Source organism: Tauraco erythrolophus, chromosome 18 (assembly GCF_009769465.1).
Source record: "Tauraco erythrolophus isolate bTauEry1 chromosome 18, bTauEry1.pri, whole genome shotgun sequence".
Classification (NCBI taxonomy): domain Eukaryota; kingdom Metazoa; phylum Chordata; class Aves; order Musophagiformes; family Musophagidae; genus Tauraco; species Tauraco erythrolophus.
The window spans coordinates 15,490,401-15,518,271 of NC_141482.1; the positions used below are offsets into that span (position 1 = coordinate 15,490,401).

Genomic DNA, 27,871 nt, shown 5'->3' on the forward strand with positions numbered 1-27,871 from the left:
TATCCGTGGCCACCGGCTGGGCAACAATTTCACACCAAAAAAGTACATTCGAGAGAAAATAAAGTTTCTTCCTGACCAAGTTAGAAAAGGGAGAATTGATCCAATTAATGGTGCGTTTTTAATTCAGCGAAGTACCGGAGATGCCATTCCCAGCGTGCTGCCCACTTGGTGCCACGGCACCAACAGATGTCCAGCGTGGCTGAAAAATCAGATCAGAGGTACAAATCCACGCAGGAATCTAGGAACGAGAATGTGCCCAAATACCTTTCTGCATGTAAGCCTTAGGCACTAATGCTACCAAAATCATCGTACATAATGAGCCAAATGTTAAAATTTTCATCCTGTGTTTCTTTGACTAGAAACCAGATTGAAATTTTGTCATTTGACGCTAAATAGGCCAATTGGATTTTTTTTTTTTTTCATTATTTTAGTTGATTTTACAGGCAAATATTAATGGAATCTACTGCATTTCAGTAGTACTAATACTTTGAACTACCAGGACTTATTTTTAAAAAAGTTTTACAAAAATGAATCAGCAACACACCAATATTCAGAATTCAAAGCGACCTCTTTGTGCCTCATCCTCTGCAGAGTTGCTCCCATCACTGACCCCATCATCACACCCCAGCCCCGGTGTGAAACCATTTGCCTATGACTGAGTAAAGCAGGGCCTTTTATTTGGGGCCCCTTTTCCATTCCCACAATAAATGTCCTGCAAACGTTTGCAAGAACCACAGAAGGCAGAAAAGAAAGCGTTGAACTCGGCGAGGAACATGAGCAGAGTTTCAAGCCTGAGAGTACGAGGTGCAACACTTCTACACATGAAAAAAATCCTACAGAAATTTGATGAACAATAACGATCTGGGTGGGTTTTACTCTGCAGTACTCAGAAAAAAAACCCAGCACCTGATGGAACTTCTTTGTTTCAACACAGATGACACAAGACAACCTGAACAGTTAATTGGATTTTTCCTCCTGCCACGCAATTCTCATTGGAAAAGCCACCTGGAATCACATGCAAGTACAATCCCTGCAAAGGAGGATGCTGTTGGGGTCTGCAGGAGCTGGTGGGAAAGAGCCCAAAAGAAATAGAGACATATATATCTCTATATGTTGTGAGCTAATCCAAGATCATGTTCTCATTCAATCTCATGCAGAGTGATGCAGGGCGTCTCGGAGAAGTGGTATTTGGATGTCACTCAAGCAGATGGGAGAGGAGCCCCCGTGGGGTGGGAAGTGTCTGTGTTGGTGAGATGAACACGAGGGAAGCAGTAACCCAGCCACACACGGCGACACGAACTGAAGCTGATCAGGAACAAAAAAATGTGTAATGTTTCCAGGCTGACTTTGGGGAAGGTTTACAAAACTTTTAGCTTTTGACTGGAATTTAACAAGGGATAGCAACTGAGTTGACTATTTCTCTGCTGCCAGTCAGAAAACGAGAGCCCGTGGTGGGTGAGCATGTAAGGACCGATCCATGGTCCCACAGCTGATGGAAAGATGCTCCCTGCTTTAGTGGGCTTTGCATTTAGGTTTGTTTAGGTCCAACAGCCCAGCACACGGCAGGAAAACACATGAGAACTAACCTTCAAACGAGCTGCCATCAGCCTCCTTAGGATGCTGGGGGTTTGAGCTCCTGTTTGAAACCTTCTGGTTTGGGGTTCATTCCACAGTCCTCTACAGTATTAAATCAGCACTTCTAAAAAACGCAGACTCATACATCAGCAATAATTTCAGATCAATAAAAAGTATCATCTCTAACTTCTTGTCATTGATTTCAAGATATGCTTGAGCAATTGTTTCATTTTCTCCTTTCATTCTGTAGGCAGCAAACAGCCAAACTGAGATAGACCAACACGGCCCCAGATCCATCTCTGCAGACAAACTCAACCAGTAACAGCGTTTGTTCTTCTGCAGAGCTATGGCCAGGAGAAAGAGGCTCTCTCCCGTTGGGAAATGAGGCTGGTTTTTAATCCAGAGGTTGTGCTGAGCCCATGGCATATGAGAACAGCTTGTTAGAACCAGGCAGGAGTGCCAGGAGTGAATGATAAGCCTTGATGGATATCACTGGGCTCCAGTCTGGTTGCAGGTGTGAATAAGAGGCAGAAACCAATTACTGGAGACATGAATGAAAGGAAAACACATCCGTGTGTGCAACACCCACCACGACTTGAGCAGAAAACTACAGAGCACTAGGCTCAAGCCTGGTTTGTCTCCAGTGATTTCAGAAAAGCCATTGCAAAGGTGAATTCAGTCCAGGGAACGGAGTTTCTAGAAGCAGAGCAACTTAGGCATAAGGAAAACAAAAGGTCAGCCAACGATCAATGCCATGGTGAGTAATCCCTCTCCTCCTCGTCCACAACCACAGTGTTAGACTTGGGTTGAAGGGAGTCACTGAAACCGTAACGGGGAAGACCAGAGTTGCACCATCCCCACAGCCACCACGTCAACCTGGCTGAGCATGGGGCCTCGGGTGAGCGAAGGGGTGCTGGAGCCAGACACGTGTCTTTAACCCTGGCTGTTGTCATTGTGCCATATTGCTGTTATACCGTCGCCCCTCTCTTCCTAACACACGGCAGCTTTTTCCCAAACCATCAAACTGAGCACAGTCAAACGCCACACCACACATATCCTGCATCTTCTGGCAACATCTTGTTATTTGCCAGCTCAGCTGTTTTGCATTTCAGGAGCAAAGCAAAACGCCCAGATTGCAGCTGCGAGCTGGCTGAGCATTCCTAAACAAGACCTTAAGAACCACACTACGCCCAGACCTGTAGGCCAGTCGAGGGCTCTGCAAACACCTTTCCATCACGTCGCTGGCCTGTGTGCCATCTCTTCCCACTATCAGGTCTCTGTGGCATCTTCAACTCTGTGAGTAGCCACCAGGAAAGTCTCTTACAAAGCAGAGTATGATAGACTTGCTAATCTGGCTTGGTTTAGTTACATTACTGTCTAAAAATGTATGCATTATTGCATTTAATGTACTAAACCAATGATCTCTAGTCAATAAGAAACCATGGCTTCTAAGGACTTTTCTGTTCATTTACCTGCATTGAGTTTTCCATGACTGCCTCATCGTTTGCTGTTATTTCATTATGTGCATCCCAGATGAAGGCTTTTAGCACTCAGCCTTAGACTCATCTAAGTGCTGGCATCTGCCCCTAAGAGTTTGTGCAGCGGGGGGTTGCAGGCAGGTAGCCCAAGGGTCTGGGAAAACAAGACATTTGAATTGTTTTTACGGCCCTTCAAGGTTAACCTATAGTTTTACTAAGGGACAGTGTGTAAAACGCTACGTTCAGGATGGATGCAGGTGACAGAGATGCTCTTGCAGCTACTCCAAAGTTCAAGACTCCTTTTTGACTGGAAGATTCACAGTCTGTAATCCTCCTTCTCAGGGTCTCCAATGGATTAAGAAGATCTTGAGATAATAGTTTGTGTCATCCTCCCTTTCCCTTGCAGATCTCAAGATAGGGGAGATGAAATGAGGACCACAGTGGGAAGAAATTCAGTAGAAAATACAAAAAATTATACTGGCTTCACCAACTAAAAATCCATGCCTAGGAAGACATGTAAGGAAGACATTAAGATCAGAGTGGCTGATTTTCCAGAAAACAGAACTGGACACGGACAGGTGAGAGGACAGCATTACGAGCATCACTGCTTGTTTTAGTCTCTGCCAAAACCAACCTCAGCGTTAAGCAACGGAAAGGACCCTTTCTCTGGAGAGGAGTCCCAGTCTGTGCTACGCCTCTGCCTCCAAGGATAAAACAACCTCACCTGGCAAATGGAAATCCTACAGAAGTCACAATCTTTTTTTTTTTCAGCTAGACTACTGACCAAATCTTTGCCATTTGGAAATGCAGCGAGATGCTGTCTGTGCTGATGATGATCACCCAATATTTAAACCAGTTCTTTCAAGAATAAACTTCAGTGAAGGTCACAGCACCGTCAAAACACGTAGCAGGAGGCTAACTCAAAGATTCAAGCCACTTATCCAGGCAGAGGAGATCTCCTACCATGAAGAAATGCTTACTATGAAATGTAGATCATGCCTCCTTCCTCTCTGTCACCCATTCAGAGATGGGATTTACCACCCTACTTCTGAGCTTCTGGCACACACACATATATCAGGCATGAGCCTTAGCCTCTAGTCTGACAGATAATAAAACAGCCAGCAGGGAAAAAAATAGCAAGAAAAGAAAAGATACAAGTTGGAACAATTAATGGAGAAAATCAGAGATACATATACTTTTTAAACTTTCTTTTGTTGGCTTTCTGAGGGAGACAGAGACTGGTGATTTTGAGAATTGAAACGGACTCCAAAAAAAGAGCATGCAAAAATCCGGTTTCACAAACATGCGGCATCACGCAGTGCCCTGCCACTGCTGGGCCCTCCGCCTGCCCGGCTGCGGGGACCAGCTGATGGGGCTCACCTGCCAGCATTCACAGCATGCAGACTCTGGGCAGTGCTAATCCAAGAAGGTGCATGTTTGCTGCTGAGAAGCAGTGTCTGGGGCAGGGGAAGAGACTCTTCCAGTGCAGGCGTGGAAGTAGACGTATTTATGCCTAAGTAAAATCAGATGTATCTGTGTACCCTTATGGCCATCGGATGGGTGCACTAAGGGATGCTCATTGGGAATTCTCTGAAGCCACCTAACGATTGTCAGCTTGATGAAAAAGATGAAAACTCTGCTCCTACGAAACCCTCTGCTCTAGCTGTCGGTTCCCCATGGGATCGAGAAACAGAACCATTCACGATGCCAACGTCAACGCTAAGGGGAACCCATATCCCCTACGTCTGGTGGGACAGGCTGAGATTAGTCCTTCTCTAGCTGCGTAGTAGAGGTGCTAGATAGGCAAGCTGTGGCTTCCAAAGGCCACAAGACTGGGAAAGGTCAATTTGTCGTGTTCAGAGAGCCAAAGGAATGGTGATTGAACGGAGGAAGGAAGGTGGCATTTCTCAGGCTACTAACTTGATGTTGCAGTACAGTGCAATTCGATTTGCAAGGACTGCCTGGATCTCGAGGAGGGATGGAGCAATAAGGAGGAAGGGCTCTTCTTCAAAAATAATCTTAAATTTTTTTTGTTTGTTTGTTTTAAATTTTTCATCATTTCTTAAACTTCAACTCCCGGCCTCCTCCATGGCTGAGCAGACACTGGCTTGCCAGCCCCATCCTCATCTCTTTGATTCACACCGTCTGCACGAGCAGCAGACAAGGAAGCCCTTAATTCCTGAGCGGGCAGCGGGGAGGCTCTTTCACCTTTTTTTACTCATCTAGTACCTCTATTAAGCAGAGAAGTGATCAGAACGGGTGGTAGCAGGGTAGAGGGAGAATGAGCCGTGCAGCTTTTGATTAGTTCCGTGCGACGCATTTCCCGTGGTACCTAGAGTTTCCTGAGCAGCATCCGCATAGTGACTCTCTGCACGGTTTGCTTTTACTGGAAATGAGGGGAGAGTAAAAATTAGACCTGGAAGCAAATGCCAGACAGGAAACTTTTGATTACTGACTCTAGGTTTAAAAGACAGGTGTTTTGAGGGCCGGGTTCATGACAGGATTTTTCTGTTTGAGCGTTAAGTAAAAAAAAAAAAAAAAAAAAATCAAGAGGATTCCTGAAATTTGTCTCGCTGTGGACAATAAATGTCATCATGAGAAATGATACATTCTACATTGAATTGGTGGCGTCAGTTCATCTACAATTGATTGTGTCCCACAGGAAGATTTTTTTCATTTTCTGCATTGGAAACAAAAAGTACTCTCTTCTTCCTCTAAACAGATGAAAAAGACAGGTTTTTTGAATTGCCTAAGCCATGGAAAGCAAAAAATTCAACTTGTTTTGTCCAACAACATCCAAAAGGTTCAAATTCCTTCTTTTTCGTTTCAAAAAAAACCACCAAAAAATACCTCACAAAGAGACCTATTTAACCTATGAATTATTTGCATTTCTTATACAAGAAATAGCATTATATTAAGCTGGCATTAAAAAAAGAAAAAATAAGATAAAAACAGAGTGTGGCGGGTGCAGTTCCTTACGGGATGGGTCTTGAACATCTGTGCTCACACATCTGGTTTTTGTAATGTTTTTTCAGGCGGGCCCTACCACTTCTGGGGAGTTACTGGCTTTGCTGAGGCACCACCACATCTCCCGGGAGCCCATCCCAAATCGCCACTCAGGCACTGCCCTGCCAGGAGATCGCCACCATGACCAGGGTCCTCCGTGCCATGGAGCAGCCCTCTACCTGCGGAAGGGTAATGACGTGGCCCCCATCATCCCACCGGCGGGCATCGCTTGCTGAGTTCATGGACGGGCTGAAAAGGCTGAAGGGCATAAAACCCCAAATTCATTTTACGCCTGAACTCGGCAATCGGAGGAGCTCGTGGGCATACGCAGAAGGAGTCTGCAGGAATTTGCAGGAATTCCTTCTGCTTCACGGCATCCCGTGCAAGCTCAGCTGACACCACCCTCTGCACCCTGGGGACTCCCCAGGTGCCCACAACAGGACCCCGCATCCCCAGGGAGCCCTGGGGACCAGTGGTGCTACCGGGGCTGTTCCGGAGCTGGGGTCTGAGCACCGCGCCGTGGGAGGGGGATATTGAGCATGCAGAGTCTCGGGGAGACACGTGGGTCACTCCTCTTGGTCTCCCCTGCGGTCCCTACGCAACGATGCGGTTCCTTTTGTGCAAATAATCCGCTCCCCTAAAGGCAACCGATTATTTCCAGATTACTGTCAGTCCCAGCATGAGTCTCTGACGCCAGTTAGAAGGTCAAACGCCAACCCAGGCTAACGTGGCCCGTTGGGCTCCCATGATCAACACCAGTTTCCAGGGGCAGTGGCGGTGAGCGACACCTCGGACACCCTGGGCTGGATGAGCAGGGGCCCACTGAGTCAACCAAAGGCATCCTCCAGTGCGTACCAAAGCCTTAATCACACCCCTGAAGAGAGATATTAATGCCGTGTGTATCTCGGACAGACGTACACATACACTGATAGCTATACACACAGATATACACACACAGTACGAGGCGGCCCAGTCCAGATTCACTTGATGTAACGGCCAAGGTCTCGCTGAGTTCCTCAGGGTCAAGGACAAACCGCAGCGGACAACCTTCCAAAGGGGTTCCTCTCCATCCCCTGCAGAACTGAACTCATGCTGGACAAAGTAATCTGAGCTTTAGCCTCCCGGTTCCCTGGAATCCTTCCGTTTCTTTTTCTCTGATATTAAGGTATCATTAGGATCACTTGGTTCATTCATTTTTAGCTTTTCACCCAATCAGATTTTGGAAAATACGAGAGGAAGAAATGTGGTCAGGGATGCCTTCAGATGTTTATCAAACCACCTGTTAAAGAGCATCTGAAGCGCACATTTCATACAGGAGCCTCCATTGTACCGGCTAACCATACGTTTGTCTTTTTGACGTCACAATCAGAAGACAAAATAAACAGAGACGAGATGCCACAAAGAATTTCCAGCCTGATTAACGTAAGAGTAAATCAAACCCTGTTCCCACTCTGGTTTGCTGGCTTTCTGCAGTAGGAGAGGTGATGAAAGCCCCGTTACAGAGCAGCCCTCCTTCCCTGAGCGTTATGGGGCAGAGAGGACTCATGTTTGGGCTCTGAACGAGGGCAGTGAGGTCTCAGAGGCATCATTGGTGCTAACTGCTCCTGCAGCAGCAGCCAGCCTGGTGAAGGGCCAACGGCCACTTCTCCTGGCCAAGGCAGATGGTAGGGTGGACACAGCACCCAAAGTGCTGGGCAACAGCGGAGGCTCTGTAAGCAGTTTTTAAATAGGAAGGAAAAATAAAAAGGGGGAAGAGGTACGTAGCATGTAGAACAAGGCCAGCATCTTTTCTGCTCATCACAGCCTGGGCTCCACGTCCCGGGCAGGTGAGCTCCTGGCCCCCGCGCAGGGCAGCACGCAGCATCCCGCCACTCAGACGCGGATGGATGCAGACAAGCTCGCAGTGACAAACAAGGCAGAAGCAACAGAGAAAGGACATAACCTGTCTCTTGGGTTGGCTGTCTTGCTTTACGCCAAGACCAAATCCAAAGCCACCCGAGTAACTCCAGGTGGCCCTGAGCCTCCTCCATGCTAACGCCATCGCCTCTCCACATCCTCCCACCCAAGGAGGACGTGATCCCCAGCTCGCCCAGTGCCGTCTTGGCAGAAATCTGCACGGCTATGGCATCACCGCTGGCACGTGGGCAAGACCCCGACAGCCACCCCATGTGCTGGGGATGTTTGGGATGCTCCCTGACCTTGCAAGGCAACGGTTGTCTTGCCCAGCACTTCCCACGAGCCGTGCCAGCATCCCTCCTCTAGCTTAAAATACATTAAGATGCCAAATAGTGAAAAAAGCTGTTCTGTTTGCTGGAAGGGCTTTACAGGGTACCAGTTATAGAAAGAGGGATGTAGGAAATCAGCCACTCCCTATAGATAACTACAATGGGATGAAGATCCAGCTGCCTCTGGATGAGAGACTGTACGTTTCCTTAGGTTGGTGGAAAGGGAAAGCAGCAAATCCTTTACCCACTGAGGCAGCAGAAGTGCGGTGCTGGGCTCTGCTGTGAGAGACCGTTCATCCCGAGGAGTTTCCAAAGCAAAACAGCCACCAGCGACAGACTGGGCTGGATGATTAACTGTTGGGTGGGCTGAGGAATGGGGCGAGTTTTCTCTTCTAAGGGCAGGATGACACACCGAGCATCGCCGGGAGGCTGCTGGAAATTCAAGTGGGTGGGAGATTTGGGATGCGAATGTAAAAGATCCAGAGATTTTTGTTTAGGAAAATAGGTGATTTGGGGTCCCCCTGAATATAGGGATCACCGTGTGGAATTCCTTCCTGAGATCCGAGACATTATCAGCCAGACAAGGGCAGGGGGAGCAGGCAGGACTGATACTGCCCTAACAAAACAGAAAGGAAGGAGCTTTGGTTCTGCCATGGAGCTGAACTGAACGCTATGGAAAGGATTCCAGTGCCATACAGACCCCCAGCTTAAGCACTCCTGGGTTCAGGTTTAGCATCTTACGACAGATGGCAACAAAACCCATCAGTGGCACAGGAGGCAGATACAAGACAGGAGCAGGAAAACAGCATTTGGAAACGACCCTGATGGAGGAGCTCCCAATATTAAAAAAATACCCAGAAAAAGGGCAGTGAAAGGCTGTATTTACTTCTTTCTGTGACATGAAATTGAGAAAGCAATGTAGAAAACGAACAGGGAAAAATCTACAACCCCTATGAAGACATACATCCAACCTTGTGTTTTAATGGGTGAAAAAGAGCCCTGCAAGACAGCACTGAGATTATGAAAACAAGAAATCAGCCTAGTGCCTGCAACTGCAGGGATGCTGCCTGGTGAGACCCTACGAGGGACCATCAGTCCAAAGATTTCCCTGGCTCTGGAGCTGATTGGGTTGAACAGAGATTTTTGTGCCACGAGGAATGTGGCTTTACCCTTCGATGCATCCGAAGTGTGTCACTGGCTGAGACAGGGCAGCGGAGCAGCCAGGACCCTGGCATGGAATGCTGACCCTCCTGATGCCAGCCCAGGTTTCAGCCTTGCTCTGCTCCCAGACGGCACTTCCCACGGAATGCTCCCTGCTTTAATAAGACTGGATCGAGGCTGCCTTCGCTCCTGCTATGCAGGCTGAGACCCCAAGTAGGAAAAAAAAAAATCCGGATAGTTGAAACATGATCTTGGAGATTTGGTTTATTCAGCAGGAAAGCGGATGGAGCACTACGGAGGTTCTGCTTGCAAAGAAAAGCTCAAATGAAAGACAGAAAAAAGAGCAGGGGGAGAGGTAAGGCAGGAAGGATGAAATTTTCCTCCCTTTACTCAGCACCATATCTACCCAGATATCTTCGGTTGGATTTTATGTCAGGGAAAAATTAGTTTATCGCCTCTTATGAGCTAAAAGGCACAGCAGAAAGTTACATCTGCAAAATGCCAGGCTGTAGCCATACTCCTGAAAAACATGTTCAGTGTTTAGAATATTCAGGCTGTAAGCTACGTTTTGAGATATGAGATGGAAGATCTGAAAGCCAAGCAGATGATCTCTGCAGATCATCAGTCCTGCATCTTGCCTCCCAAGACAAAAAAAAAAAGTCAGTCCTAGAAGTACTTCTTAAAAGAACTGGGAAAATACAGGAGAAAAAAAAATCCCAGAATTAAATACTCATAAGGGGATGAAAAGTATCCTGAAAGTATCCCAAATACCAGCCCTGTTGCCTTCCCTGGGGCATGTGAATAGGGAAAAGCTCTGCCCTGCGGAGGTCCATGGCTGCCTTGGAAGGTGCTCGCCACGTCACAGAGGGCGCCTGGTCGAGCACGCTCTGCACGGGGCCCTCGAGGCACGGAGGGAAGGTGGAGGAGGGACTGTGCTTCATCCCGAGGTTGTGAAGCCAAAGGGAACGGGGTGGAGAAAGGGTGTCTCTGCCATGCCACGCTGTGCCGTGCCAGAGAGCCCTCCTGCGTCCCGCGGAGCAGGTCGGCACGACCCTGTGCAGCCAGAGGAGCTCAGGAGAAGGTGCTAACCGGGTGCCACGGAGATGGCTTTATGTTCCCGTGGCACCTCCGCCTGGCACGGCGTTGGGTGATGGAGACGGTCAAAGCATCACCTACCCATTGGCACTCATCCAGCCTGTGTTATACTATATACAGCTATGACTCCAGCAACAAAAGAATAAAAAAAGCAGCGTAAACCACCCCAGATCAGTGTCTGCCAGCTCTGCCCGTGCTGCCCACCACCTCTCTCTAGCCCCCACAGCCTCGCTACCCTCGCAGCTACGGCCCGAGGCAGACTGGAAGGAAGATATGATTTAAGGTCCAGCATACACGTAGGTACATTGGACTGCCACAGCACAGAAAAAGCACGTTAATACCTAGAATGCTTCCCTCGATGGCACCACGACATGGTACACACACGCACACACGGACATAGAAATCTACAGGGAATGCATGGGAATGGCGTGTCGGCAGTGATACAGACCTTGGCGATGGTTCAGGCTGCTGCTCTTTCCTTTAAACAGAAGCAATAGTACATTAGCATGGTGTCAGGTGGCAAGAGATGTTGCTGCTTCACTGTTAAAACATAACGAAAGGACAATACCAAACAATACAACTAAGTGGAAGTTGTGGACAGAAGAGAGGGAAAGGAGCACTTAATTCCTGGAGTTTTTGGCCCGGACAGAAGATCACTGGAGACTCACACAACCTCAGAGAAGACACATACAACGCACAGGGCTGAAGAGTTTCTCCCAACCCATCTTCACGCCTACGCAGGACTGAGACACCCGAGGGCTGTGTGATTTGTGTGAGCACAGGAGGACTTCCGTGGGCTCGGAGAGCAGCCCCCTTCCTTTGGAAACGCACCTCCCTGAGACGTTGCTGCATACAGGGGAGGATGTGAGCAGCTCCCATGATGCCGGTGCACTTGATTTCCCCTCCTGGCCGTTGGGACAGAGCTAATGTCACGTCTCTCGGTGCACTGCCCCGTGCCGCAGTGCTGACACACGGTGCAGGGAGCGGGGCATCGGTAGGATGGAGTGCAGACCCCTGCCCTGACATCCCAACACCCCGCGTGGGGCTTCTGCCTCCCAAGCCTTTGGCAGCTACTTCGTCAAAGCAGTTGGCAAAGGCTACACGGAGCGAGTGGGAAGCCACAATTTTTGCACGTGGTTTCCCCCCAAAAACCCAAACCACTCGATTGCCTTGAAAAATCACTGATGTTGAGGATGAAGCAAGCTGAACACCCGCAGAAGGGCAGGCAGGACACTGCAAGCCAAGCTAAGGCCACGCTGAAAAACACCCTCACCTTCCCCAACAAGGCATCTCAGCAGCATTTCCCTCCAGCAACGAGGAAAACCCGCTCTGCCTTCCACTATTCTGATCCATGGGTCCTTCACGCCGGGAAATTGTATTTCTTCTGGGGCCCCGAAGCAGCCTTGTCCCACAAGAGAGGGAGCAGACTGCGTTTCTCAGCAGATAAGGGTCTGCCTCCCCTAACACCAGACAGACTAAGGGACAAACTGGACTGCGAGAAGAGCTGGGCAGGAGCTGGTTCCCCCGGAGCGTGATGCCATCCCAGCCCCAGCCCTGCCTCCACCCACCGCTGAGACCTGCACAGACCCCGGCCTCTCTCCCTTAGGCTGAAGGCAGCAGTCTGGAAAGACTGAAAAAAAAAAAACTCTTCCACCCTCTGCTCCTTGCTCAGACAACGCTGGAAGCCCAACCTCAGTCCCTAGCTTGAACACTCGCATTTTAAAAGCTTGCAGTCTGACCCACGGGTCTACAGATCTCTACTCTCTGCAGAGACAGCAGCCCAGGGCAGGTCCCATCCCACACCTCCCCGCCGGCCCCGATGCCCACCGGCACGGCCAGCATCTCTCCATCCCTCCCGGGGTCTGCACGCTCCCCGCTCAGCAAACGGGGCAGCCTCACCTGCTCAAAAACCCCCAGAATTACCCATCTCGAGTGCAGGTTTATGGCTGCAGGACTCCTGGCCACCTGGGGCAACCATGTTTGCTTTGCCACAGCAAATTTAGCAAAAATTTCTCAGTGCCACAACCTTGCCTGCTCTCGGGGGAGGCGAGGGAAGGCTGGAGGGAACAGAGAATGGCTTAACACATCGTGGGCCTGAGTCTCTTCTGAAAGTGGTGAAGAGCAGAAAGATCAGAGGAAAACTGGGAACACTACCTCCATCAGACCCTCTGGGAATATGACTTTGGGTTTTCAGTGAAGCACTGTAACGTTACTCCAGAGCCGAGTTAGGCTGAAGAAATTCATGTACAGCATGGGAGAGGGATGGGGAGGATGTCGCTCAACGAGCCATGGGGCACCAGCTGCCAAAACCTCCCACATCCTCAAGGCTGTCCATATGCAAAAGGCAGGAAGGGTGGGGGGGAAAAAAAACCCACAAAAACCCAAACCACAAAAGAAGATTGCAAAGTGTGTGCTTTCTGAGCTCTCAACTCTGCTGCTAACCTGAATGTCAGTCCCGACTTGCTCTTCAGGTTCCTCAGGAGCTCCAGCTGGTTCAGAGGAGGGATGAGTCTAGAGGGAGAAAATAAAGATGATTAATATTCAGGCAGAGCTGATTTCAGAGCCTCCTGTCTCGGAAACTTCCCCCGCTGCCCCCTCCTTTCAACTAGAACCAGCTTTGTGCCACCAACTGCAACTGGGGGACAGCTCGGGAAGGATGGAGAGGGCTTTGGCTACTACTTCCAACAGTGTCCTCAGGCAGAGCGGTGGGGAAAGAGGGAGGGTGACAGCAAGAGAGAGAGAGAAACTTGTCTGCACCGCCGGGTTTTGAACATCCAAAAAAACCAAGTGGCCCCAAGCTTTGTCTGGGGGTCAGAGCTTCAGCTGTGTTTGAAGTGGAGAGAAGCTCCAGTTTCAGAGACAAATGGGAAAACTCGACCCTGCTGCTCTTGGGAACGCGGGGAGGCATGGGAAGGAGCAGATTATGGGGCAAAGAAAACAGAGACCCGAGGTTGGAAGCGACCCAGGAGAAACAGCAGCGTCCTCCGGGGCCAAGTTTAACCAACTCGCTACTGTCCATGTCAGGTTTTGCCCCAAAACATGGCAAAACCATGTATCTTCTAGGAACCATGGGCTTTCTTCCTTTCTGAGGAAGAAAAAGAATCTGACAATGGGAATCCTGGTTAATAATTAAAAAAAACACAACAATAAACAAATGCCCTGCTGCCTACTCTGCTTTTGTGCTAAAAGCCATTGAATTAGCTCCCACATCCACTTTTGGATTTTTCCCTCAGACCCTGGGAGACCAGGGCTTGCTCCATCAACATTTAACATTGATATTCAGAGTCAGGCTTTCAACCAAGAGAGACGTGAGCTGGAGGTGTCGGGGGCAGGATGGAGAACACTCAACGTGCAGCATCTACTTAAGAGCTCACTTGGGGACTCTGCATTCCAGGTCAAGGCCAACGGGGCTCATCCCATGGCGTGCTGCAAAGTCCTTTCCGGGTCACCAGCGTGCCCTTGTCAAACTGTCCAAGTGCCACATGCCACCACCGTGCCCAGAGGGTGGGAAGTCAGCACAGCAGCCGCCTCTGGTCATGCGTGTGACAAGCGAGCAGGATGATGCATCGTTGCAGGGACGAAGGAGAGGACAAGGGGCTGCTGGTGGGCTGGGAACAGGTCCGTGTGGCTGGAGCCACAGCCCAAAGAGCCACATCCCTGAGGCAGCATGTGCTTTATGGCTTTGCTGGAAAATGAACCATGTAGGTTTTAATGAAAGCAAGAAGGACCTACTCAAACTGTCCCAAAACCACAACTAAGGACTGGAAGGAAAGGGGTGCAAGTGCTTGCACTCCCAGAATAGACTGGTCTCAGCTAAGGTGCTGTCATGCTCAGGTTTTTTTCAGCCATTACGAGACCAGTTTTCCTCTAACTGGAAAAAACCCAACTAGAAAAGCCTCTCCTCTGCACGCACAAAACTCGTCCTCAAAAACACAGTTGTTCAGCAGAGCAGATCTGGTGTTCAGAAGAACGAGGCAATCAGAAAACTTTCCAATCCTAAGTATGGAGAAAAGAGTAAAAATAGGCCTGAAAATTTTGGCTCAGCTCCCCAGTCCAGCTCTGCTCGCTTCCATCCAGAGACAAGCACATCCTGATCTGATGAATTAATGATCCTCTTCACTCAAGACGTCAGGAAGAAGCTGACCTCGGTGCAGCAGAGCAGTGCACGAGTGCTGGGCTGTCACCTCCATCCGAACCCACTGTTGGGTTTGCAGATTCGTTCCCACATGGAAGAAGGTGGTGCAGAAAATCAAGCACAAAGTGTACTTAGTGGTTAACAAAGAGTGCACAACTGTTCTTTGGTGAGTTAGTTTCTCAGGGAGGGCCATACCCAGCAGAACACAGGACAACAGCCCCACGTTCTCCAGCTGGGATCACAAATCCAGGGCTTCCACCAATGCAAGTCTCGGAGCTGAAGAGTTCAATAGTTCACTAGGTTGAAGGATTCAGCGTCCCAGAAGGAGCTCCTTCTTTTGCATTAGCCCACAACACAAGGTCTACAGCATGCAGAAGGTGGCAACCTCTCGGGCCACCACGGATATCTCCACGCAAAGGTGAAGGTAAATGAGCAAACTCAGAAATTCACCATTTCCGTGGTAGGGTGATGGGCCTGCTAGACAAGTGGTGGAAAAAACAACGTTCTACTAAAATAACAATTATTAAAAATGGGTGTAAACTCAGACACATACTTGATCCAAAATTTAATCTCAATTGAACGCTCAGCCTAACCTGCCACTACAAGAGCAGCTTGGGGAACAGCTAATGCACAGCACTCCTTCAGCAGACCCTCAAAGAAAAGGCAGGGCTCTGCACAGCCCTTCAACGGGATGGAGGGCACCCCATACTGGGGTGTGTGCCCAGGGGACAGGTGCCACAGGTGCCACCATGTCCTCCAGAGACATGGAGAAAGGACCTCCGGCTGGCATGTCTCACGTTTTCTCTCTCTCCCCCTGGTCTGAGTGTCACTTGTTAGCGAGGGAAGCACGTTTCGGTTAAAGGGGAGCGAGGTGAGAAGATCTGCACGCCACGGGAACACACACAGCTCATGCTACCCACCACAGCAACTCTTCCAAGTCACCGGTGGCTGCTGCAGAAGACCCAGCGGTTCCCACAGCTGCGTCCCATCACCCCTCCCAGCACAAACACCACACTGACACCGGGCACCGACTCCCCCCATCCAAAGAGAAGGAAAATTCACTATTCCTGGTAGCACAGATAACATTCAAGCATTTGGGGACAGTGGAGGTATCATGCCTTCGGCCAGGACACCATCAAAAACCCACAACACACGGAGGGCAGCAGGACACAACAGCGGGCGGGAGGATACAGGACCAGGTACACACCACGACACACACACAGAGACAATGAGGTTTTTTTTTTGAACAGCCCCAGTACGAACGGTTAGGAAAGAAGGTGACAAGGAGATGGATGCTGGAATGGGATGGAGACTTATATGAGTTTCTACGCTGCGTTGGATTTCCTATGAGGAGCCAATTACTACTCTAACCATGACTTTATGTCTCCAATCTAAGCTATTTTTCATAACAGAGAACATTTATGAAACTTATACTAAAATATATTAGTGTAAGAAATGGGATGGAAGTGGCACATTCTTATTTCATTTCCAGCAGTAGAAAAATGCCTGATTCTCAAAACAGGCTGTTGTTCAAGACAATGAGAAAACACATTCATAACATTATACTTGCAATTCATTGATGCAATTGGCTGTAAATTAACCACACGAAGTGGTAAGTGGGATTTACTAAGGCTGTAAATTTACACCTGCAAAAACTGGAACCAGGTTTGGAAATTGGACACTAAATCACATCGGCTCGAACGGCATTAATGCAATTAAGTGAGGATTTAAACTGCCTACGGTCTTGAAATGCAAGTTATCTATTCCTCATCTTAAAATACTGACTTGACTACACCTTCAGATACCCAGCTTATATAAAATATGCCCGTGATTTGAAAAATCTGCTCTGTTCTGCAGAACCTGGCATAATATTAGTTATAATAAATCTTACCCAGCCATATACAGGTCTTTTCGTTTGGATTCATCCCAAAAGGTTAAGTCCCAGATTGAATAACTGGAGCTAACAACTGCTTGGGGCTCTAGGTCAGTCTTGGAACTAAAAACTGAAATGGGAGAGTCCTGCTGAGCTGGAACATCTCTTTCTCAAAAATCAGACTAGATTACTGAGGGAACTCCTGAATGATCATTCCAATTTAGAATTCCAGATTTCTCTGTCCTCCAGACATTGCCCTCACAAGCAGGCATGGCCACTCCTGTGACTTTATTCTGTGCTACCACTGATGTGTCCCACAGTGCCACCACACCAGCAAATTCAACCAAACCTCACGTTACAAGGTGGGAACTTCATCCCACAGCACAAAGTGAGATAAATGGTACAACGAAGGATGGGAAAAGAGGGCTGGAGAAAGTGGAAAACACAAGAGTGATGGCAGAAGGAAAATGGTATAAACAGGGACATTTTCTTGTTAAGCATTGTATGAGCTGGAGGAGGTTGGTAAGACCATCAAGAAATCATCCTTAAAAAAAAAGCAAACTTATCAAGCACTCTCCCATTCTCTGTCCTTAAATCATCATTTTGGCAGACAGTTTCCCAACACTGGTGTGTACCAATAGCTAAAGTGTACATGGAGGTGCACGGAGTTAGGCTGTAGGCAGCAGGATGGGGGTCTGGTTTGGGCTTTCACTCATTCCTTCGAAAAAACTGATCTTCAGAGTTTCTTGTTTTTTTTTTTTTCCGTTCTAATTAAATGTTTTGCATGTTACAGTCCCAAACGAAGAACAAGGAGTGACATGACACACAGTTGCAGAGTCACATGCACTTCATACCTGGAGGCACCGTACGTTTGCGTTTGCGTGCTTTTCAAGTGTTTTCACCAAAGAAAACCAAAGGGACAAGAGAAAAAAAACAGGGGGGAAAGGTGGGGTGGAGGAAAGGGGAAAAGAAACAGAATAAAGAAAATTAGCATATGAACGAGGTGTATCCCGGGAGCAGATGTGTAGGCAGACCACGCTTACAGGTGACACGGGAACGTGGGCTGAGCTCAGCCAGCTCAGAAACCACAGCGTGCCCATGTCACCCTCGGGCATGGGCAGCTGGCACCTCGCTCCGAAAGCGCTGGAGAGTGGGGAAAAGGTGGGGGGGCCTCGGAGAGACCTTTTGTGAGACATTCACAGCCCTCAGTCCCATCAGACCGGGCTGCTGACTTGGGCATGATGTGCTGGTGGCTTTTTTTTTTTTTTAAGACCAATAACTGAACACAGATGAGATCAACTTGTTCTCACAAGTGACAATAAAATGCAGATTTTTTTTTTTTTTTTCCCCAGCAAATCCAGTGGCTGATGTGCAGCAGGTTAGGATGTCTGGGCACACCAAGCTACATGTGCCTCACAAGCCCAAACTGTACCTGCAGGCACAGGAGCCTTGTGCACGTTTCAAATTTGCTTCTACAACGTTTGGAATTTAAAGATTAAATCCGAGATGCTCTCAGAGGCCACCGTGTTTTCCCCAAACGAGTGAGACCAGCTCTGCCGCAGCGATCTGAGTGATGTTCTGGGACACGTGAGCCCCTCTCCAAGGCACATGTAACAATTTTGTCATGTCAAGCAGCCAGTCTTTTGGGAGATGCCTCAGGAAGATGGGCAAGCTCAAGCCACAGAGCTCCTGCCAGGAGGAACACGCAGCCCAGTGTCGAGCAGAAAGGGTGCCAAGGTGGTGGGGGCTGCAGACCACCCCCAGGCACCCGGGAGGCAGACAGGGATGTTCTGTTCCTCCAACCCACTTCCTAAACATTCTGCATCACAGCCACACGCCAGGGGCCACCGCCGTGACACGGCGCTGGGCTCGACATGCTGCTGAGGCTGCGTTGGCACGGGGCTGCCAGCGTCTGCCCGCTGCCGTAGGGAAGTGGGTAGACGAGGATAGATGGACAGTGTGAGCAATGGAAGCTGCAGCCAGAACGTACAGTTACCCCCTTTTAAAAAATTTTCATTTTTTCCAATTAATTTCTTTGCACCTAAAATATAATCAAAAGATGTGCACCGCTTTCTTGGTAAAAAACCCCAATTTGACTAACGGCTGAAGCCACTGGTGCACCCACGGCTCACTCCTGCAGGTGATGCTCCCTTCGCCTGCGCGCAGACAGGAGTTGGGATTTAATGGTGAAGCTGGGAGAGCAGAGAAACCTGTGCCCAGGGAAGGCCAAGGTGACACCGCTGCTCAGGACCAACGTTGGGAGCTGCACCCATGGCATCACCCAGCAAAACTGCTACAACTCTGTCCTGGCTTTTCATTCAAGACAGCTAAATTCTTCACCAAATCACATTTTTTGCTCCTTCTCCTGCTCAAATTTTTTATTTAGCCTGCTCTGGAGCTCTTTAGCTTAGTTTTCTTGCCGCATATGAGCTCCATGGGAAATCCAGGTTTTCACAAGTGGATTAAGTAGCAAGTCATCACCCCAGCATGTCCTCGTGCAAAAGGGTGTCACTGTGCGTCCGGCTGCGTGGCAAGTTCGGTCTTTATGCAGCAAAACCTGACAAAGTCCACTGACATCAGCCCCTGGTTTTCTGTGTTTTGCAGTGGACTTTGGACCAGGCTCTGGTCCTCGTCCCTTCCAGCAGCTGATCTCAGAGAGAAGGTCAAATACTGGGAGGGAGAGTTTCCATGGGTGGGTTTAATGCTATTGGAAAACAGTTTTGTTCTGTTTTGTTGGGTAGTGGTTTTTTTTTTTTTCCAGACAAAATCTTTAAGTCGGTTCATAAATCTCTTGGGGGGGAAAAAGCAACCGGTCAGACACACACTGGGAATGAATCCAACGAAAACTTACTGACCACGACAACACAACTTCCAATGGGTTTTTAAGATGGTTTAACAGGCTGGCTGCTGCGTTTTAAATACAGGCTAATGCTTACCCCCTAGGAAATGTATCCAGACCGTCTGCCCAAGGGCTAAAAGGCACCAGTAACATGGGAAAAAAGAAATGGACTCGCACCCACAGTGGCACAACCCAGTGCTGGACCACAGCCCTACCTGGGAGCAGGGAGATGGGGCACAGGGAGCCCCATCACACCCAACGAAACCCCATGAAGCTACAGGAATATCTAACCAACACGTCTGGCTGCTGTACAAACCCAAATCAATCTGGCTCGCCCCTAAACACACACCAGAAGGGAAGGCACGGCCCTGCCCGGGATGCAGAGCAGCGTCAAGTGGAAAACGAACATCAGCATTGTGCATTTCAGCTTCTGGGGAAGGGAAGCCTCCTCCTCCATGCCACCAACTCCAAGAGGGACACGGGAAATGTGGAGCTTCCCCACCCCCTGCGGGCAGCAAGGCACGGCGGGGGACTGTCCCCATCTCCATGAGGCTCCAAGTCCCAAGAGGCTGAGGGTGGTGAGGCACTGGAACAGGTTGCCCAGAGGAGTTGTGGCTGCCCCATCCCTGGAAGTGTTCAAGGCCAGGTTGGATGAGGCTTTGAGCAACCTGGTGCAGTGGAAGGTGTCCCATCCAACCCAAACCATTCTGTGATTCTCTGAATTCCCACAGCTCTGCTCTAATCTGTTATTTCAGCTGAAAGAGCTGTCTGGGCACGATGACGAGCCACCATGCCCCAAAGCAAGCCAGAAGGACACTGCTGAAACGCAGCGGCGCTTGACCAGCACCATCCGTCGTGGCTTTGCCATCCTTCCCTACTCGTGTCAACAAGTCGTAGGAGATAAATGAAATGCAAGAAATGGGAGAACGCTCACTGAATCCTGGTCTGGTTTTCCTCCTCTTAAAGAAAGGAAAAAAAAAAAGGAAAGGGAGATCCAGGGCAACTGCACCTGGGGAGAGCATTGGGCCAGTCAAGGGAGGGACAGAAGTTTGGTGTAAGGCAGAAGGACCATTAGAGACCAGCAGGAAGGGGGTCTGAGTGGGCACAAGGAGCTGGACGCAGGGCAAGGGTGGCGTTTACCTACGATCCAGGGCAGCTCGGGAGGGAGGTCTTCATGCCCGGGCACGGCAACTGTCACAACACAACGCGACTACCAGCGGACGTGGAGAAATAAAGGTGAAAAGAACAGCGTGTACACACACAGACACGAAAAGAAAAAAAAAGACAAAAAGAAAAACAACACAACAAGGGAATTAAAATCATGTGAAAAAGAAATATACAAAGCAAAAAAAACTCCAAAAGAAAAAGCATACGTACAGCCCTTAAGAGCTCTTGAAATCAAATTTTTCAACCTAAAAAAAGTAAATAACGAAACTATATATCCAGATAACAAAATAAACATGGAGACAGTGGCACCACGAGGGCGGCAGTGGCAGAGGGAGGTTGAGGAGGAGGTACCTGTACATGGGGACGGTGACGGTGCGTTCGTAGTACTGCCAGGTGGAGTGCAGGTCCGTCCGGGACAGGTTGGTGGCATAAAACCTCCACGCCGCCTACGGAGGAGACACGGTGGGATCGTGGCCCCGGGCACGGCCAGTGCTACCCTAGATGATCTTTGAGGTCCCTTCCAACCCAACCCATTCTATGAGTCTACATGAGCCCAGCTGCAGATGCCAGGCACTCACTGCCAAGGTGAAGTCAGATATCGAACAGGTGTTGCTGCCCATTAGGGAGTTAAAAAATTTGGAGAGAGGAGCAGGGGAACAATAAAATGACTTTAGTTTCAAATCTCCAAGATATATACCAAGGCCAACCTTCTGTGCAGACATCTGTTATCGTGAAGAAAATGCTCCCAATTGTAACTTTATATCAGCATAAATATTCTCTTTGGGGAAAAAAAAGAACTTTGGTGAAAACAGACTGTCCTAATGCATTTGTCTTACTGTGCTGGGCTGGATTTCGTCCCTTTTCTCCCCCAGATTGCCTACCACATATGCTATTTTCCCAGGGCTGATTTCCTGGCATTTATTCCCAGACAAGACCAGTTCCCAGCTGCTGTCTCACACCTTACACACACAGCCCCATTTCTCACCTGCCCATCCCCTCCCCAACTTCTAAAAGTCTATTAAACCCCCCCAAATCAGGGTGATGTGACCCCAAGACTCCTCGGATGTGATCCTCACCTGAATCAAGCCCGCAGCCGGGTTTCGCCTCTTCTCAAAGTGTTTTTGGCGATGCTGCTCCTGAACCTTCAGAGCAAACCCCGAGCCCAAGATGCCCTGGGGAGGAGAACGACAATTTGCAGTTGGCAAGGTGTCAGCTAAGTTTGCACTAAAAAGTTGCAGCTAGTTTTCCTTCCAAAGGTTTGTTCTGGCTCATTTTTTGCTTGAAATATCTGGAGGGGGAGGAAGGGGAGCCCCCTCCGCAGCAGCCCTGGCAGACATGCTCCCCACGAAAGGGCAGCAGTGGGGAGTGGACTTTGCTGGTGCTGATGGAAATCACTGCTTTCACCAAACTCCCTTCCAGCTGGCTGATAAAACACCAAACAACCCCACCGTGCTGGCATTCAACAAATTATCCCCCGAGGGGAAAATGAGATCCATGCCACGCACCGAAACACGCGGCGAAAGGGACAGGAGGAATTTGCAGAAATAGTGTGATCACCCCCAGGAACAGCCCTTTGCTGGAAAAAATAAGGGGTTTATTTAATAAATATTTGTGCAGTGCCAAATCTAGAGTTTCCATCCTGTTTGCTCATACACATAGTGCCTGAGCTGTGGATATTCAGACATGGTTTCCCCTCTTTTTTTTTTTGGACTCAAAAGCCCCGGAGCAGGCGCCGTTGGGAGGTCCCCAGGTACATCATGCTGCTGGATGTAGCTGTCGTGGTGCCACCAGCTCCAGGGGCTGGGAACAAAGCGCAGCAGAGCTGAGCACCCCCTCACCCCCTCCAGCAGCCCCCACTTACGGCAGGAAGGGCGAAGAAGGAGACGCCGATGAGCGTGAACGTCGCCGCCAGCAGCCGCCCGTTCCACGTCTGTGGGTACTTGTCCCCGTAGCCGATGGTGGTGAGAGTGATCTGCAGGGAGGAGACCACCACGCAGCCCTCGGTCATGCAGCCTTCACACTAAACCCACCCGGCCAAAACACCCACGGCACCGGAGAGGGATGCAGAGGAGCCGGGGTCACCGCAGGCCCGGGGCTCACCCATTTGGGGTGCAGCTCCAGCAGCCAGGAGGACCCCTCCAGCCTCTTGGGATGGGACCCATGCGGGCAGCAGCGATGCCCTGGCACCCAGGACACCACTCCACCCTCCCCGCTGAGTTTTCACGCCAGTCAGGAGCGTTTTCTCGCCTTCAGCCGACATGGAGAGAGCTGCCATCTGGTGCAGAGGCTGGAGCCTCCCCCGGGAGACGGGGCCGTGCCTTCGGCAGGGGAAGGGAACCAGCACCGTTCCCCCAAACCCCCTTTTGGCATCTCCCAAAAGAAGGCAGCGCTATTTGTACACGTAGAGATCCGATGCTGTTTATTCCTAACCTTCCCGGCAGTGCCTACCAGCCCATCTCCCTTCTTATTTAAAACAGCCTATTAGCCCGCCAGGATGAATTACAGCTGCTTCACACAACCTAATTTAGGGATGGTTTTCCCTCTCTTCAGCATTATTGCAATGCACCAAAAAAGCAACAGCAAGCTGCTGTGTGCATTTTGGGGAAGGAGCCAAGAGATTTGTTGGAGACAAATAATCCCCTGAACTCTAAACTGTAGGAAAAGACATATTTTCCCATTTCAGCCCATGGATATCTTTAGTGGGAAATGCTGGGTATCTCCCAAGGCTTCTGAGAGGGTTTGGAGAGCCTGGGACTGGCAGGGAGAGATGGTCCGATTAGGAAATCCCAAATCTTTGGGATTTCTGCTCAATGGATCCCAAAGCTGTCCCCATCCCATGGCCTCCATGGGCAGAGCTGGCCCCAGGGGTGGGAGCTGACACCGTGCTGATGTGGCTTTGAAAACCTCACGTGTTCAGCTTCAAAGAAAAACACTTTTACACAAATGGAAGCACAATCCCAAAGCGCTGTTTAATTGGGCCCACTAAAAGCCCTATCAATTAGATGCCATTTGGACAAAGTGGTTAGAAAATGCATCTGCAGGGCTACTCCTTATGGAAACACAACGTCAAAGCAACGGTCTCTCCGTGACCACTGCAAAGTTGGTTCACAAATTTTTTTATCGTTTATATAGACAACTACAAGGATTGGATCCACTAAGATCAGACCAAGGGATGAGTTTCTGAACCTGAAATTTGATTTATTTTGCCCATCTCTTAATATCTGTCTGTACTGGACCCGTGAGCTGGACAGTGACAAAACCTGTTTATTTTAATGAAGCTCAAATTTTCCTCTGAGCTTCTCAGTGGCAAAGGAGTCTGGTGAATCCTACGTGTCCTGAAACAGGGGGAGATGATCCTCCACCAGAGTCTTGTGCAGCCTGGGAAGCAGGAAGGATGAATCTGCACGTGGTTCTCCCAAGCTCTAATCTGGGTTGTCACTTTTCCCTCTCATTGTTTATTTTCTAGTTATGTCAAATTGGGCTTTGTTTTTATTTTCTGTCATAACCACGGAGCTTGAAAAGCAATTTACTGCTTCTTTCCCTTTGTTGGAACCGAGGAGCTGCTTGATCAGCCGATTCCTCCCCAAGCCTGTTACTGGGATTTGATCAGATCTGGGATTTTCATTACACGCTTTGGAATCAAGGCCAAACTCGTGCCACGGCGGCGGAGCAGAACAACAATAACACAAGAAGATTAGAACGTCATTAATTCTCTCTTTGTTCGTCGGGTAATCCGATAATTCACACGCACACGGAGCAAACAAAGCACTGCCCTCTCCTCCTCTGTCGGCGCGGGTGCAAAGGGGAGCGCCTTCAGCGTGGAAAACTTTCATTTTACAAAATTTATTCCAGCATGTTTAACAGCACGTTGCCCAAGTACGATTTTAAATCACTAAAAGGCAGCAACACTCGTGAAAACGATGATCGAAGCATCCCATAGAGCGGGGTCTTTATCTGCCCTGCCTCTGCTGTCGCGACAGAGCTAAATCCCACGACTGGGCACACACGAGTTCCCAGTTTCCTTGCGGCTCCAGCTAATTCAAGAAACACGATCCCTAACATTTTCTACGAGGTTTATCTAAGAAAAAGAGCTAAATGGAGAAGCCTGAAGCCATTTAATAAAAATGTTAACTAAGCACTCCTAAGTCGATTCCTCACATAAGTGATAGAAGATGGAGGGTTAATGGGCATTTTATTTTAATAACCAGCAGCTGTTCTAGGAAAATTACTTACCAGACCCCACCAGAGTGCATCTGCGTATGTATCGAAGTGCTCATTTTCTCCTTTCTCGGCCAAGTATACCAGGAAAGAGGCCAGGATGAGGCACAGGAAGCCAATATACCAGGCAGTAATCAGCTCCTGCAAGGGACAGAAGAGAATAATTGCAATCCTGGTGCGCATCTTCAGAAGCGGAGTTACTCGCTTGTGGTTGGATCTGTACTTTCCCTGCATTTGTTTAGGTTTTGGGGCTTCAGTTGGAGATCAGTAGTGGCATTTTTGAAGATGGGACCATGCACTGGCGGTGGCCCTGCCACACGCAAGGGGCTATCCCCATCCTGAAGACCCCATCATCTAAACACATACAGCAAACGGAGAAGGAAAGGGAGTGTTAATAGCCCGGTTATTTCAAGGTGTGGAACTGAGACTAAAAAATACCCAAACATTTCCCCAGTTCAGGCAGGGAAGCGAAATAGGAACCCCAAATCCCTGAGGACTCTGCTTGGGGCAGGTCCCTTCCACGAACTGGGGAGGAGCTACAAAGCTGGGGTCTGGACACAATATTCCCCAATTTCAAGGAAGTTTTAATTCAGAATTCACAGGAGTGATTATTTTTGGATGAAGTTAATACAAGGGTTGACAAGAGACCCATGAATTCCCTGTGATTTTTACATAGTTCTGGCTAAGCTTTGCAGGGAAAAAAGTGCAGGAAAGAGAAGAAATGTTAAATTCATAAATTCGGCAGCAGGAAACAAACAAAAAAAAAAGAGATCAACAAACTCTTCCCAAACCAGAGAAAGGCCAAGGTGCCTTACACCTGTAAGGTCCTTGACGTCGTGTCGGGAAGAGGAACCCATCTCAATAACTGTGCCTGCAAGAGGCTGCTGCTCACAGGACACGCTTTCAGAAACGCATCCGCTTCCTAGACAAAGAGCTCGCAGCAACACCTGTGCTTAACGAGGCTGCTGGCTAATTGCTGTTTGAAATGAGCAGTGTCAGTGTGCAGGTGGTCACTATGTTCAAGATATTCCCTGGGAACAGCTAAACATCCCTCCTTTCTCTCCTCTACTTGTCGGAGGGCTCCATCAGACCTCGTGTCTCTTGACTTTGCATTGCTCCCTGTGTTACTCCATGGTGTTTTTCCAATCTCTCCAGGTCTGGGAGATGTTTGGAGTGGAGAACTGAACCAAAGTCTCTGGTGGGGGAAAATACAAAGAGTGACTCAACGTTCTTGGCTTGAGACTTACCTTACTGTGTGCGTAGACCACAGAGCCCAGGAGCTTCCAGGTGCCACCGCGACGGTCCATGCGGATCATGCGCAGGATCTGCAGGAACCTCAAACTCCTGAGCGCCGAGGTGGCAAAGACATTCCCTTGGGACCCCGCTGCTAGCACAGCGATGGACGCGATCAGCACCATGATGTCTGCATGACACAGAGGGCACAAAGTTGAAGAAAAGCTGCTGAACCACTACCAAAGGGATGGCTCTCCTACCGCCACCGGCAGCAGGACACCCCGCGGGAAAGGGATCTTGCACCAGTTGTATCTTGTGCTGGAAGGACACAGCAGAAACCTTAACCTGCATGAAAGGAGCCACTACGTGCATTATGGAAATGTCCTAGTTTCCTTCTCCACACTCATTGTCCTCCTAGAAAACGTGTCAAATACTGCAAAGCCTGAATTCTGATGGCATTTGGTGTTAACACAGCTAAACTGCATTAAATCCTTGCAAAAATGCCTGCCCTTTTTTAACCACCACAGCTGCTTATTACACAGAGCTGTCTGGAGGTGTGAATTCCCCGTCTAAACTGGGAATGAAAACCTAGAGGTCCACCACAGCAATCCCAGGGTGCTCACGGACAAAGAAAGGCCAAGAAAAAGAGTCTTGCCCTATATATCCCACATTCAAGGATCCTGAAAACCTCCCTCTTCGCTGTTTTTTTGTGCTAATTTTGTAGGGTTTTCTGTGGAATACGCTAAAATCCTGCCGATGACCATTGCCAGCGGCAGGCTGTTGGAAGGCAGGCTCCATTGCCAACGGCATTGCCCCTCTGCCCACTCCTCACCCCGTTAAAAATACCCGCTGGGCCACCCCTTTCACAAAAGCATCGCCAAGTACTTCACAAACAAGACTTAATTAATTCTTGTAACTCCCTTGTGAGGCAGCTCATCAGCACGAGGGGAGGCAAAGCCAGACACAGCGAGTTTCGAGGACTTGTGAGCGATTCAGTGTCAAAGTTGGATGCAGGATCATGGGATCCTGGCTCCTATGCCCACCTCCTCCTGCCTGAACCCCCTTTCCGTGGCTGCGGGTGGCTGCCAGTGATGCATGGGGCGACAAGACGGCTCCTGCATCCACGAAAAACAGAGCGGACCTCGTGCAGAATAACAAAACCCACATCTGTGGATTAGGATTTTTGCCTTTGTACTCTCCTTGAGGTGACCATGAAGCAGCTGAGGATCAACCCCGAAAACACATCCAAGACACCGGAGCACCGTGCAAGCAAGCGCTGGGAACAGCCGTTCCGGTTTGGGAAACCCCACGCGGGTCTTACCGATGACGCAGAAAGGCTTGCGGGCAAATTTCAACCTTCCCCTCCAGCCCCGGTAGCGGCAGCAGCAGCCAGCTGCCCAGATCCTCACGAAGTATTCCACCCCAAACACCACGATGGTGACAATTTCCTGCGAGGGAGACAACGCCGTTAGTCGAGGAAGAAGGGTGATGGACAACACACTCCAGAAGCGAAGACAAAGCCATGAGCTCAACTCCACGAATCTCCAAAAGCACAGAGCTGATGGGAGCCACTGACTCCTGCCCATCCCAAGAGTCTTATCTCGGATTTCACAGGGGATTGCAGCTTTTTCCCTAGAAAACTGGACTGGGTTGTCTCTGGGTGCTGGGCAGCCCGGTGCAGGGGTGGTGGAGCTCCTCCATCCCTCGATGCCGAGCGATCACCCTACACACTCCCTTCCCTCTGATTTCTTTATTAGTGGCACTTGCCTCAGCTTTCTCATGCATCAAACTTGATGAAGCCCTAATAAGTTTGCAGCATCATCCTATGTCAACATAGGGCATCCGAGGAAGACAGACAAAAAGGGA

General features: G+C 49.3%; 1 protein-coding gene across 7 annotated transcripts in view; it reads right to left on the reverse strand.

The window, feature by feature from the left end:
• The window catches only part of KCNQ2 (potassium voltage-gated channel subfamily Q member 2), a 65,829-nt gene that overhangs the window by 13,384 nt on the left and 24,574 nt on the right, over positions 1-27,871 (reverse strand). For 4 of the 7 annotated variants that reach the window (XM_086623201.1, XM_086623198.1, XM_086623197.1 and 1 more), the window contains exons 3-11: positions 27,327-27,453; positions 26,020-26,195; positions 24,788-24,913; positions 22,416-22,526; positions 21,631-21,726; positions 20,906-21,000; positions 17,403-17,432; positions 12,983-13,051; positions 10,989-11,018 (exon numbers count right to left, since the gene is read on the reverse strand). In XM_086623201.1, coding sequence (XP_086479327.1) covers positions 10,989-11,018; positions 12,983-13,051; positions 17,403-17,432; positions 20,906-21,000; positions 21,631-21,726; positions 22,416-22,526; positions 24,788-24,913; positions 26,020-26,195; positions 27,327-27,453 — 860 coding nt within the window. Of the gene's footprint in view, positions 1-5,385; positions 5,440-10,988; positions 11,019-12,982; positions 13,052-17,402; positions 17,433-20,905; positions 21,001-21,630; positions 21,727-22,415; positions 22,527-24,787; positions 24,914-26,019; positions 26,196-27,326; positions 27,454-27,871 lie in introns of all 7 variants that reach the window. The other 3 variants (XM_086623200.1, XM_086623199.1, XM_086623196.1) reach the window with 2 other exon arrangements.